The sequence below is a fragment of the Prionailurus viverrinus genome, chromosome D2, assembly GCF_022837055.1.
Source record: "Prionailurus viverrinus isolate Anna chromosome D2, UM_Priviv_1.0, whole genome shotgun sequence".
In the NCBI taxonomy this organism is placed as follows: domain Eukaryota; kingdom Metazoa; phylum Chordata; class Mammalia; order Carnivora; family Felidae; genus Prionailurus; species Prionailurus viverrinus.
The window spans coordinates 41,395,924-41,410,442 of record NC_062571.1 but is presented as its reverse complement, the minus strand read 5'-3'; the positions used below and the strand labels follow the sequence as shown (position 1 = coordinate 41,410,442).

At 44.8% G+C, this 14,519-nt stretch overlaps 1 protein-coding gene across 4 annotated transcripts in view; it reads right to left on the bottom strand.

The window, feature by feature from the left end:
• The window catches only part of NRG3 (neuregulin 3), a 1,054,582-nt gene extending 1,040,907 nt beyond the window's left edge, over positions 1–13,675 (bottom strand). For all 4 annotated transcript variants that reach the window (XM_047825450.1, XM_047825452.1, XM_047825453.1 and 1 more), the window contains exon 1: positions 12,838–13,675. In XM_047825450.1, coding sequence (XP_047681406.1) covers positions 12,838–13,675 — 838 coding nt within the window. The remainder of the gene's footprint in view (positions 1–12,837) is intronic.
• Positions 13,676–14,519: the final 844 nt, after the last annotated feature.

Genomic DNA, 14,519 nt, shown 5'->3' with positions numbered 1-14,519 from the left:
AATATATTCAGCACAAATCACAGACCATATCTTTAAATGCTTTGGGACAAATTAGCCTTGGAGAACCTTCACAACTTGCTGCTTGCTTCTCCCTCCAAGTCGTCCTGGAGACCTTGCATCTTCTGAAAATACCAGATATTGTGCCCCTTGCTTGCACCAACCCTGACTGTTGTTTCCCATAGCAGCCTAGCCATGTCCTCTCAAACCCTTCCTCCTTAATCAGGCCTTGTCCTAAGGAAAAGATGATGCTGCCTCACTAATTCCAAGACAGACCCTCTCTGCCCATCAGGCCAGACCCCTCACTGGCTTCCACACAAAGGGGTGCATGCACACTTCTAACTTTGTTAATTCCCCCTTGGCCCCATTTCTCCACTTCTCTGCCTAAACAAATTCTCCACTGAAATCACTTATGTCTGCTTTCATCACTACTTCCTGAAATGGCCTAATACACTTTTTCAGTCGGAATCATACACTTTGGCACTTGACCATTCTCTGGTACATCTGTTCTGGTCTTCCCAACAAAACCATAAATGTAGACAATGAATTATCTTTCTTACGGATCGTGCACTCGAATGCTGCAGAACTGTGATACAATCACTATTAGGATACAAGTATGGTTCTACTTGTAAGTAAAGTGTGAGATGTATGTAAGATGCGTGTAAGATGTGTAAGATGTGTGAAAAGTGTGGTAGCTCATGCTGCATCAGAAACACTCCTGATATGGGTGAAAGAAAATCTTATTTAGTATAAACACAAGTGGGGCACCTGCGTGGCTCAGTCGGTTAAGCATCGACTTTGGCTCAGGTCATGATCTCACGGTTTTTGAGTTCGAGCCCCACGTCAGGCTCTGTGCTGACAGCTCAGAGCCTGGAGCTTGCATCAGATTCTGTATCTCTGTCTCTCTCTGCCCCTCCCCCACTTGTGCTCTATCAAAAATAAATAAAATGTAAAAAAATAAAAATAAAAAAAAAACACAAGTACCCACTCAGAAAGCCTTAAATTGAAAAAAAATGTGGGTATCTTTTTTTTTTTTTTAATTTTTTTTTTTCAACGTTTATTTATTTTTGGGACAGAGAGAGACAGAGCATGAACGGGGGAGGGGCAGAGAGAGAGGGAGACACAGAATCAGAAACAGGCTCCAGGCTCTGAGCCATCAGCCCAGAGCCCGACACGGGGCTCGAACTCACGGACCGAGAGATCGTGACCTGGCTGAAGTCGGACGCTTAACCGACTGCGCCACCCAGGCGCCCCAAGAATGTGGGTATCTTGCATGGAGTCTCACTAAGCCAGGATCCCGAGAACAAAAGGAAGCTGCTAAAGCCAGAAAGACCCTCTTCGCACCTGTTGGACTGTGTGGCATGAACAACAAACACAGCATTATGATCCACTGGAAAAATCCACACACACAGGCCACCACCCTAGTAGCATGAACTGAACTCCAAAGGAATGATCTGAAAGATTTCTCTTCTATTGTTAAGTTTGTATTGATATATAGAGCTTGATGAATTTTGACCAATAGAACTCACCCATGTAATTAACACCCAGATCAAGAAGCAGATAATTATCATTATCTTAAAGCCTCATATCATGGGTCTCTCTGTTCACTACCTGCCACTTCCCCAAGAGACTCACTACCTTGACCTCTAACATTCAACATTATAATAACAGAGTCCTACTTTTGTTCTAACTCTTTCCGTTCACCAATGTATTTGTGAGCTAGCCTAAAAGATTTTGAGCACAATTGGTCACCAAAGATTTATGTTCTCTACAAGTCACTACTGTCCATCGGCCTATGGAATTTATCTATCTGTAGTGGAACCACCTAACATTAGTAGAATAAGTATCTTATGATTCTGTGAGAGGTTTACAGCATCTAGAAAATGTTTGAACTGGTCATCCCACCTGTTCTCATTTGACCTCAGCCTTCCTTCTAAGACCAACCACTTCAAACTAGCCTTTGTATTCTGCTTTCATGTGATCCTTAAAATAGACCAGATAATCGGTCTATACATATACACAACTGATTGACTTCTACTGCCTATGTCCATCCCAAGATACACTACCAAAGACTGCCCAACATCTATCTGCAGGCTGCAAGAGCCATTAAGTAACTCATTAAACCTCTATCTTCTTCATACTTATAAGGTCAAGGTTAATAATCAAAAGCTCAAGGTATGATACTCTGCCTTCAATAAGGCATTATTTCCCATGAGCAAATGGAATGCATTTATATGTCTACACATGTGCATTTCACAGCAGGAATGCAACTCAGCCAACACTTTAATGCTGACACCACCAGTCAAGACACAAATACTTGGACTGAAAAGAAAACAAAAACTTCACAGAACCAAGACCAATAATTGAACTGATTCATGGAACATATTCTCTACTTTTCCAAAAGTTTAATAACTTCTAACCAGAGAGAGAATTCGTGACCGTTAAATAAGACAGAAAATACAGCAAAATACAATGGAATTAAGCAGCATTCCCATTCCACAATCCAGAAATCACCACCATTAACAATGTGGTATACTTCCTTTGAATATAGTTACTGTATACATTAAACCCATCTATTAATCTCCATAGCTTAATATACTTGGAACTTTATATAATTTTCTATCCAAAGTTTTAGACAATTTATACTAAACACTTTACAGTATATTTTAAATTATTAAAAATACAATTTAATAGTTTTGTGAATCTATCACATGGCCAAAGTAAAATTTACTTTACTTATAATTTATTTCATTTTAACCTAAACCATATAAATTTACATTCACTTGCCAAATATTTGGCTAGAGAATTTAAGGCTTTTCACTAAGTTTCTGTTACCTTTCTTGTGAAAAACCACACCCAACTTACACATTGCAATGTTTCCGTTTGAGTTTATTTATTATGGAATGAGAACATAAAGCCACATGTGAAACAATCCAAGTGCAGATTTCTCATGGATATGTAAGTATATTCTGCCTTAAACTTGCCCACAACTTCTCCAACAAGCATTGTTTTTAAAGTGACTTATCTTTAAGGAGTATATCCAAAGTAAACAACCTAGTTCTCACAGAAACCACAATTAATTCATGGGTTCGCATCCTGTTGGAATATATTACCTCATTACAGTAACAAGAACAACAAGCATAAATAGATTTAGATACAACTACGACTTGGTAAACACACCTCTCATTTGGTGAAGGCTGACACCCAATGAACTGGGGCTGTTCAACATGAAAGGGGCATTGGTGAGTTTTTCAATCCAGAAATAGAATCCCATACAGAAAAGTCAGTTAAGTAGAATTCAGTCAAGATAGTGTATAATATAAACATTTCTGCACTCCATTTTTACTTTTTCATTCCTGGAGTCTAGATGTTGCCATCATGCCAAAAAATCTTTTGTTTATCAATTTGGAAAAGCAATCTCACTTCCCCTCTTCTTGATGAGTACAGCTGTCATTCTCAGTCTACATGATTCATTCATAGTCTGATGGGGATTTTGACAAGGCAGGTTCCCTCACATTACAGTATTCCTATCCTTCAGCATGACTATTCAAAGACTGTAATAAACCAATCTTGGGATTTGACCAATTCCTGTTTTCTTTTCGTAAGTTTGCAGAAATAGAAATCCCAATCATCTTTCACTTTAACCAACAGAATGGTTCTTTTCCTTAGAGATCCTTGCTAGACAGAAATGTCAAAGAAGTAAGCAGTGACTGGAGTCCAGCATGGGGTGTTCCTGGCAGACTATCAGAGTCTCACCAATGTTACTCTTCTTTGGAGTACTGGCTAAAAAGTCAAGGGTGGGTACCCTGGAGTATAGTTCCAAGAGGGAATTCAGATGCTCTGCAGGAGACACTACATGGTAAAACACCCGATATTTATCTGTTGGGGTTGGTAGTTCAGTCTGTAGGACCGCAAGGCTATGAATCCAAATGTTCCCTGATACATTTCCATTGGTCAGTGTCAGCATATGATGCAGTAACTACCATAATCAAGAGCAAGTTTGGAATGGTCACAGAAGACTATTTTGGCTGGATATTAGGAAGCAGAGAAATAAAGTCTGTAGCTGTTCCTTATCATTGGTCTACTGAATCACCAACAAGCAGCCACAGGACAAAAGAGAAGATCGAGGAATACAAGTTTAGAGAACACATTCTTTAGCTTTTGTTGAAACATCCCCTAAATTTCTCCTTGGACTGAAAACCAGGACAATTTCTCTGGTTTAAAAGGCTCCCTTTGGGACACCTGGGTGGCTCAGTCGGTTGAGCGTCTGACTTCCACTCAGGTCAGGATCTCACGGTTCGTGAGTTGGAGCCCTGCATCTGGCTCTCTGCTGTCAGCTCAGAGCCCGCTTCAGATCCTCTGTCCCTCTCTCTGCCCCCTCCCCACTCATGCTCTCTCTCAAAGATGAATAAACATTAAAAAAAAAAAAAAAGTTTGCAAAAAAACAAAAAAACAACAAAAAAAAAACAGATACAGAGCAAATATGTCATTTGTGGAGTTTACCAAGGCAAATGCCACTGTCCCTGAGCTAAGGGCTTGAAAGAAGCCATGTACACAGACATGGACACATTCTTACTAATGGATTAGGATGTGGGGTAGGGAGAGATTACCTGTAAAAGAATATCATTCGGTCTTCCTGATCCTTCAAACTATGCCACTTAGCAGGTCCTTCGCAAATTAACAGAACCACTCTAGGCCAGGTTCAAGTACCTGCATGAGTGAGATAATCATACATAGGCCACTGGCCGAGATGATTGTCTTTGAGTCCTTGATTCAATCAATAAATAAGACAATAAATAGGGCAATAAATAAATATGTAAAGTGCTCGCTCTCCTGGCACACAGTAAAATTCCACAAATAGCAGCTCTCATTGTTATTTGCTGAATTCTCAAGCCCATTCCAAGACTGAGCTTCTGTGAAGAATTCTTCTGCACTTCTACAAGCAAAAATCATGGCATGGAAACCAACAGAGCCTGATCCTAAAACGATGATAAGACTGGGATTTTTCTCTTAGTAAAGTTCTAACTCACTGGCAATTCACAAGAAGATCATGACTACGATCACATGTAGTCATGGGATGTGTATCATAAGAGGCAGGCTAATATGTTCAGGAATTCTTATCAAACATTTAGCATAAAAATTCTATTAACTCTGCCTCTAATGTACTCATGCTAAAATAGCTGCACACATTCAGATGATCTTATTTATTTTCCTAATACTCTTTTAGCCTACATTGTATCCATGATACGCACTATCACTTCTAAGAAGAGAAAATCTTATCACTGGAAGCTGCTAAACTTCTATTATTAAACTTAATTCTCAATTCAGTTTGCAGGCTAGTTTCTGACTCGTCTCTTTTTATGCCTGGGAATGGCAAAACCTATGATTTACTTGCATGCACCAACCTGTCTTGAAAAATAAAAGCTTGTAACAAAAAAGTAAACTTTGAAATATAATTGAGGATTACGTTTCCAACAAACACAGGACCAGATGTTTTCAAAATGCTAACAGTAAAGTTCCCCAAAATGCAAAGGTATATATCTAAAAGAGCTCTTTGATGGATCCGAGCAACCTATCAATCCTCTGGGGCTTAATTCACAGTAACTTCTAAGAGGGGAACAGAATGCAATGCAGAGATCGCCTGTTTTTACTGAAGTTCTCTCCAAACTCCAAAGACTCAATGACAACAAGACAGTGTGGGAATGGAAACAAAGAGAGGCATAGGACATTTTTTCTTTCATCAAGAAACCTAAAGATTTCTGTAGATTTCAGGTTTCCAGATAACCCAACAATCTCACTCATATCCCACCCACCCCCCCAAACTTCAGTTCCTCTCTTTGATAAATGCATGTCCAAAATAAGCGTTTAAAAAAAGCGCACCAAGCAAAGGGTGAGAAATGGTGGGCTCCAGTTTGTGGAATAAACAAAATTTCCAAGGTGATTTGAGGTAGATTTCCACACCATATTCTACTGTGTGTGCCAGGGTATCCGAGAGGAATACAGAAAGATCCAAGGGCATACAAGAACAATAATCTCTCATTGTGATAAAATATCCCTCAAGCTAGGTAGCAAACTAGCTCCAATATCTCAACTGAATTCAACAGCCTGATGTGTTCTTGGAGGAAAATACCCCGTCTATCCAACTTCCCATTTCTCTGGACATATAAACAGTAGAGCGTTTTGCAGCTTACATACCCTTTTACAAGTGGTATACGAGGCAGGTAATTAGCATGACCCTCATCATCCCAGTAAAGGAAGTTAAGGTTCAGAGAACAATGGTTCTTTGAGGTTGCAGACTTATCACTAGATTTAAGGCTATGGGTTTTGCTTTTGTTTTTGTTTTGTTAATGCAAATCTTTGTCACCGTCACAAAAATCTCGAGCAGTAGTCACTTTCTTAACCTAGCTCCGCTTAGCCAGCTGACTGTCACCACCCGTCCAGCGAGATGAACCCTGTTGGGCCCTCCTGTCTGGTGGAAAAGGCCACCAGGGAAGCTCCAAGAAGCACACACAGCTCTGTGACCAACTCTTGGGGCAGCCGGGGCAACAAACCTGTTTACGCCAGTAGCTCTTACTGTAATTACGCAATTGACTTAAATTTGTTGGAAGTCACTGACATATGATTGTGGAAATGAAACAGAGCTCTAGTTTCTATTGAAACATAGTTGAATGCTTTGTAGAAACTCCAAATGGTGAGTTGTTTGCAAAAAAATAAAATAAAATAAAAGTTATTTGAATTGCATGGGCAAGAAGACTAGAAAAGATACCCAGGGCAAGGAAAATAGTATAATGCCCATACACAATCTGGCTCAGATTCCTCCACCAGTGTCTTCAAAGAAGAAAGAGGTAATTAGAGGTACAGTTTATGAAAAAAGAAAAGAAAAGGAAGGAAAAGAAACAGATGCTAAAGCTCAAACTTATCGACACATCTTCAAGAAAAAGCTCTGCCCCTAGATCAACATATGTGAGAAAGCTTTATTTTAACTCTCTGCTTCTTAAACTATTACTTTTCTAGACTTCTTAAATTAACCAATTAACTACCAGCATTGTGATGCCCCAAACTGATGTTCCATAAATAACATGATGTCATCATGTTCAACTGTACCATTGTTTTGTGGAATCACACAACAAGCGATTCCACATACAAGTCAAAATTTGTATGATTTGTATACCAATTTTTGTGGAACAATAAATGGCCATGAGGCTTCAGCTGAGTTTTTGGAATCCTTAAAAATTTTTCTACATTTAAAAAATAAAGCACAAAGGGCGCCTGGGTGGCTCAGTCAGTTGAGCATCTGACTTGGGCTCAGGTATTGATCTCACAGTTTGTGAGTTCAAGCCCTGCAATGGGTTCTGTGATGACACTTCAGAGTCTGTTTGGGATTCTCTCTCCTTCTCTTGCTTTCTCACGCTCTCTGCCCATCCCCCACTCACACTCTTTCTCTCAAAATAAACTATAAATAAATAAATAACGCACCAAGACAGTTTACTAACTCAACTGCATAAATGAGTAGACTTCTTTTCTTAACTTTGTACATCAACTTAATCTAACATCATCTTACCTGGAAGGCTGACTTCTATAACAACTTGAAATGACCCGGAGATGTTAAGAATACCAAAGAAAAATTTTAAAGACTACTGTTTATACTATAATCTAAGAAATAAAGGGATTAAAAAAAATCAGAAGTCTGTAAGGAATCTTCAAAAGAGCCATTATTCAACAGGAATAAGAGAAGTCCTAATGAAACAGTGGCAAAGATGGAAAATCAAACTAAGAATCTATCCTAAAACTTCCATTAATAATTACACAAATACAAAACACCTACTTTGATATGTTTTCATCCAGATATAACAAGACTTTAAACAAGGGTATTCCCTGGCCCTTTCCATATGTATATGGTTCGGGAGGAAATGCTTTTCTGAGTATAGACAAGAAAAACTTCTGGGATCTCAAAATGTCTCAGTGGTATTTGTCAACCCAGTATGGCTCTGCCTCACCCAACACAAAAGTCTAATGATAAAAACAGACTCAAAGGGAGAAAAATGAATTTCCGTTCTATTTACAAGCAATTCAAATGCCTTTTACAGACTTAGATTTATGGCTCTTCCCTTGTTCTTATATATTTCAGGGCCAACTTTCATGTTCCATTTTCAACATCCTAGATAGAATATCAAGATAAGCTTGGCACTGGATACCAGAGGCTATGAGGAAAGAATTTCTACAAAAGAAGCAAGTTGAAAATCTGCCTCCTTCTCATTATGGTGTGGAGAGGAGGAAGAGCTGGGGGAAGTATTCCCAAGGGAAGAGAGGTCCTGTTCATCTGCACGCCAGACCTCCCAGGATGGCACTGTGTTCACACTCTGCCCCAGTACTCTTGCTCCTGGCCCAGCTTGGATTTAGAAAGTTGGTTTCTTTAGTAACAGAGAGAAGTCCCACACAAACCAGCTTCTATCGTTTATCTGCTGAGGTTTTTCCCTTTCCGATGAGTTTGTGGTTCAACACCGTGTTCAAAAAAGGCTATCCAGGAAACATAGCACAAATACAAAAGGTGGCTGGATTCATCCATCAACCCTGCAAAAGGTACTTTCAATTAGTAACAGCATTCCAACCCCTTATCTCAGTCATGGGGAACTGAGGAGGAAGGCTTAAACCACCCTGTCTTAAGACCAAACTAAAAATGGCTCTAGAAAGAGCTTTGCCAGTTCTATGCCCACACCTGCCCCTGCCCTGTGTTTCTTGTGTGTGTGAGGATGATGAAGCACAACATAAGTTGTCCAAAGGGCAAAACATACAGTGTAACTGATTAAAGCAGAAAAGTCTCATAATCTTATATTAAGGGCAACGAAATCAAAGCATACTCAGGTTGCAGCACGTGCTCCTAAAAAAGTTCTCAATTGGATTTCATAAGAAATACTGACCTCGAGCGCCTAATCCTCTCACATTGGCTACTGCACATGATTGGGGCCCACACCTGCTCTGTTGGAGTTCCTCTGAAGGATTCAATTCATGTGTACAAAAGACAATAAGTAGGAGTAACTTCATTTAAACAAATTATACCTAAGGCTGCTACAAAACAACTAAGAGTACTCTTACTGAAAGACTAAATGTTTCTAAAAGAACAGACAGGAAAATACCCTGTTATCAATGGCAGTCTTCAAAATCACAACAGGTATGATTAGGTAAAGTTTTACTTAAATAGACTTGGTTATATATGTTTACACATCAAGGATACATTTTACATTTATCTCTTCACTAACTACACTATTTGAGATTTGTGATCTTACTTACTGTAAATACTATACACCTTCCAAACAGGACCCAAAAACTAACCAATTAAAAGTGGTTCTTTGTATTTGAATTTAGCCAATGACTCTGGACTTTTAACTGTGAAAACAGTGCTTCCTGCTGAGTAAAATAACAATCCAGACTTGTATTGACAACATTCTACATATAAGTTTCAGGTCTAAAAATAGAATTCAATGTGCTGTTAAAAGGCTGTTTGTACACTAGTCAAAATCACTGTTCTACTGTCTGTAGTAAATCTCCTTTCAGCTTGAAAAATCTGTGAACTAATCAAAACTTTCAGAGGTAAAATGCTTCAAGGATGTTTTGATGAAATAATCTAGTGGCAATACATTTAAAATATTTGTTTCTAAAACATCTGAACCTAAAGCAAATCCCGGACAACCAACCGGGAACCCAAGAGACCCCAGTAACACTGAACAAAGTTCTGGTCCAGCTCATGGTCTAAAGGTTGGAGGGGAACAAGACACTAGTCAACTTCAAGCCCTTCCTCTCCCTCTGTGTTTTAAGTTCAATCTTTCTTCATCTTTGATCCTACAGAAAATTAGAGTCTTCTAAACTGAGCCTGCCCCATAACAAAAACAGCTTTTGTTTTGCCTACTACCCATCAGCAAATGTGTTGATTCTAAAGTGAACCAGGCTTTTTTCCTCCAAAGATCTGTGTTGCCTTTACAGACAGAATCCTACTGATTGACCTAACAGGAACACAGAGACATTCATTCTGTAAGCCTTGAGATGTTCAATTCAAGAGCAAGGACCCTGGCCATTAAAGAATTTGTGACTTAGTCTTGAAAAACCAGAGCCCTGTCCTTAGCTGTCCTCAGGTGCTACAACACAATTCATGACTTTCACTAAAACAAGAGGAAAAAGCAGGGAGGGAGGGAAGGAGGGAAGGAGGGAAGGAGGGAGGGAGGGAGGGAGGGAGGGAGGGAAGGAAGGAAGGAAGGAAGGAAGGAAAAAAACCCCAAAAATCTACTGAAGTCTAAAGGCAGGAAAGTAGGAAAAAGGGGAATTTCTCTCCTGGGAACTTTAGTAACATAATCAAAACAAATGAAAAATAAAATGCAAGATATTCAGGCCATTCTTCAGCCCACAGTAGCAGTGCTAATAATCCCTCAAAAAATCCTTATATCCTTTTGTTAATCATCTTACAATCTTGGACCAAAAAATAAAATAAAATAAACTGTCCTTTTCTTTAAATTACCATAAAAATCTATCTAGTTAAATTCATCCTTAACGGAAACAACACAATCTTTCTTTCATTAAAATTTCCCTTGTTGATATATGCAAACCAGGTCAGTTTCTATTGGATTTGCATACTTGTGTTTTATCCCTAATTCAACTCCTTATTGAAGGTTTAAAAAGAGCCAAGAGCTGGACCTCAGATACACATAAAACAAACACTGCTTATATGTCTAAGCGAACACTGACACCATTTACAGATTCTCCACCCCCTCCCTTTTCCTTGGGGCTGAGAGCCTTGTCAATAATCATTACTTATTAAACAGGCTGCCATTCCCTTCTACCAAATGTAGAAAAGGAGCACGAAGGGGTAGAAATAATTACCTTGGCCTTTTCTTTAAAGACCTCCGGAATGGGATGCAAGGAAATCAATTGAGGAAGAACATGAAATATCCCCCCCCACAGGTGCAAGACTCCCCCCCTCCACCGGCACACCACATACACAGTTGGGAAGTACACCCACACTCCATTATCCGTACCAACTGCACCGAAAGATAAAAATCCGAGGTCTTCCGGATACACACGTATATATTTTCCAACCACTGAGTATGTTCACACATACACTTGCACATCCTTTATGCTCCACAAAACTGAAGCTAGATTTCCTGAGAGAAGCCTCCAAACACCTCCTTGGAAAACATGCTCTCAAAAATGATTGCTTCAGCCAAAGGAGAGGGAAGCAGCAGGTTACTGGTTTGACTGCCATTCTGGTTTGTGGCAGATCCCCTCCTTCCCCTCTCCTCCCTGACTCCCAATTTATCTTTAGCTTATTTTTTCCCCCAGAGTACGGATATTAAGGAATTTTTCTCCTGGACCTTATCCACAAACACACTAAATCCTTGCTGTAAAAGTTTCAAGTGTTAAATAACACCCAGGGTGAGAGCACAGGTCAGGAAAATGAACTTCCAGATGACTGAAAGCATCCCAGGTATTTCTGCTGAAGAGAAAATGATGAGCCCTCTTCCTTTCCTCTCCAGATGTTATAGCTCAAAACAGAAATATGATGGAAAGAGAGTACAGCCAGGCAGTTTTTGAAGAACGGGCTTGCACAGAACTTGAACTGGCAGGCTCGGGGTTTGTCCTAAATAACCTTCACAGGTTGCAAACTGTTTCCCATATCCTAATCAACAGTCAGATTGAAAAGCTTTCTAAAATTTCCTTAGAATAAGAGCAAGGTGGGGAGTGGGGTGGGAGGTCAATTAGTCACACAAAACATTTGAAAAGATACAGAGAAGAGATACACCATCTATACGAATAAATAGGGATCTATCACTCTTGAGGTAAACTGGCCAGTATGGGCAGCAATCGCCCCGTGGTTGAAGAGGCCACATTCACAGAGTGACCGGTTTCAAAAGGGCTGGACGTTCTCCCCTGGAGTGCAGAGAACTATCCCATTCCTTATATTTTTCTGGCACAGAGGGAGGGGAGATGAGGTTCACACCCCACCTCTGGGAAACGAACAAAAGCAAATGCTTCACAGCGCTGAAAAAACTCCTCCTCCGTCAGGACCCTAGAGGCGGTAGCTCCGCAGGGCTCCCTTCCCATTTCCCCCTACTTAACTCACTCTAGGAGGCCAAAGAATCAATCTCTACACCTTGCAACGGCCATGGGCAGAGTGGGATCGGTTTAGCCCTCCGCCATGGATCGCCTCCTTTCCCTACCTCCCCCAATGGCTTCTAATTAACCCTTCCTGGTCCCTGCCCGGGTCAGGGCGGCTAGTAGTCCTACAGGTTCGTTCTATCGACATTTCCATCAAATATCACCCCCCCCCCCCCATCCACACACACACACCCACCCACATGGACACAACTTCCCTTTGTGGTTTAGCGTCGGTGAATTTGCATGTGCTTTTCTTTCTCGCCTTCCTACGGGCAGGGAAAGGGCTCAGTGCTTTTGGGAAGGCCCACCCTCCCGCCCCAGCTCTCAATAGGAGCCGGATCCGGGAGCTCACCAGCAGGTCTGCAGTGAGCAGAGATCGCCCTCGCGTTAACCCTTTGAAGAGATCTGTTCTCATCTGGGACCCGCTGAAGTAGGCCGGGTGGAGCTTGACAACCTCCCTCCGCTTCCTAGCGCGCCCCCCCCCCACCTCCACCTCCCCCCCAACACTGACCCTGAACAGACCTGCACCTTTCTCCTCCCTTGTGGCCAGTTTTAACTATCTCATTCACTGCTCCAAACCTGAAATAGGATGAAGGGTGGAGGATGCTAGAAGACAGGCGGCGGGGAGCAAAGACAGCAGGAGGGCAAAACGGAAACTCAGTAGTAAATCAGAGTTCAGACCAGGTGTACACTTACGAAATTTGGGGCTGGTGCTCGTTTCTGGCGCGGTGGTGGCAGAGGAGGAGGAAGACGAGGAGGAGGAGGAGGAGGAGGAGGGGGTGGCCGCATCCTGAAAGGGAGACAGGGTCCAGGACGGAGTGGAATCATGAAGGTAGGAGGAGGTAGCGTATGCCGCAGTGGGCCAGGAGGGCATTGCCTGGGTGCTGGGGGTTCCTGGCACCGGGGGTCGGGAGCCCGGCGTGCTGCTACTGAAGAAGGGGGCCGTAGTGGACAGGACCGTCGGGGGGGCCGCAGTGTTTCGTGCGGTGGTGGAGCGCGGGCTGGCCCGGATGGGCACCCGGTGTCCGGGAAAGCGAGTGGGCGCCCGCGTGATGGTCGTCAGGCGGGTGCTAATCCGGTTGGGCGTCCTGGAAGAGGCGGCGCCGCCGGCGGAGGGGGTGGCGGGGGACGCAGTGGAAGTGGTCGTGGTGGTGGTCTCCATGGCCTTGGGGAACGAGCTGGGCTTGGAGAGGAAGAAGGGGTCCTGGCCCATCCCCTTGGAGTCCACCAGGTCGGTGGGCACGTATTCCTTGACGGAGCCCACCACGATCCATTTGAGGAGCATGAGGCTGAGCCCCAGGCCGATGAAGCCGATGAACAGAGGCACCACGCACAGCCACGTCTGCTGCCGGTTCCACACGATGCAGTCGCTACAGCGTAACTCCCGGGGGGGCTCGGCCGCCCCTTCGCCGCCGCCGTCCGGGCCCCCGCCCGCCGCTGCCGCCGCCGCAGCCGCCGCGGTGCCCTCCTCGGCCGAGGCGGCGGCTGCCGAAGCGGCTCCAGGTGGCGAGGCAGCAGCCGCACCTTCACTCATCCTAGGAGCCGGTCTTCACCTTCGCCCCCCCGAGGGCCGCGCCAGAGGCATGGGGCCGCGCGGGCCGGGCGCGGGCGCGGGCTCCGGCGGCGGCGGCGGCGGCGGCGGCGGGCTCGGGCGCAGGCAGCGGCCGCGGCGGCCGCATGCAAATCGGCTCCCTGCCCCCACGCCCCTCCCCCCGAGAGGCGGGCGGCGGGCGGGGAGGAGAGGAGCGGGGGAGGGGACGCGGGCCGGGGAGGGGGCGGCGAGGAGCGCGGAAGAGGGGCGAGACGGGCCCCCGGCGCCGCCGGCCGGTCAGGGAGCGGCTGGGCGCCTCTGCAGCCCGCCAAGCGGCCTCCTGCGCGCCGGGGCCCCGCGCCTGCTGCTGCTGTTGCTGTTGCTGCTGCCGCTGCCGCTGCTGCTACTGCCGCCGCCGCCGCCGCTGCCGCTGCTGCTGCTGCTGCCGCCGCTGCCCGCCGCCTGCCTGCGCCCCAGCCGCGCCGGCATCCTCGGGGCGCCGCGCCCGGCCCGCTCCCCGGGGCGCCCGCCCGCGCCGCCGCTGGGCCTCGGCAGCCTTCAGGGGCCGAGCCGGCCGGCCGCGGGCTGCCAGGCGCCGGAAAGCCGCATTCCGACACAGGGGGCCGTCCTGGCCGCCGCCGCCGCTCGCCCGGCCCGGCGCGCCGAGTTTCTCGGCGGCTGCTCCACGAGCCCGGGCGGCAAGGTGCACCTGTTCTTCAGCCGGCCCGCAGCCAACCCTCGGCCAGCACTCTCTGGGAGAGACCAATCCGAGCGCAGCGCGGAGGGCGAGCGGCCGGGCTCGCCTCGCTCCCGCCGCCGCCCGCGGCTCCGCGCCGCCGCCCGAGAG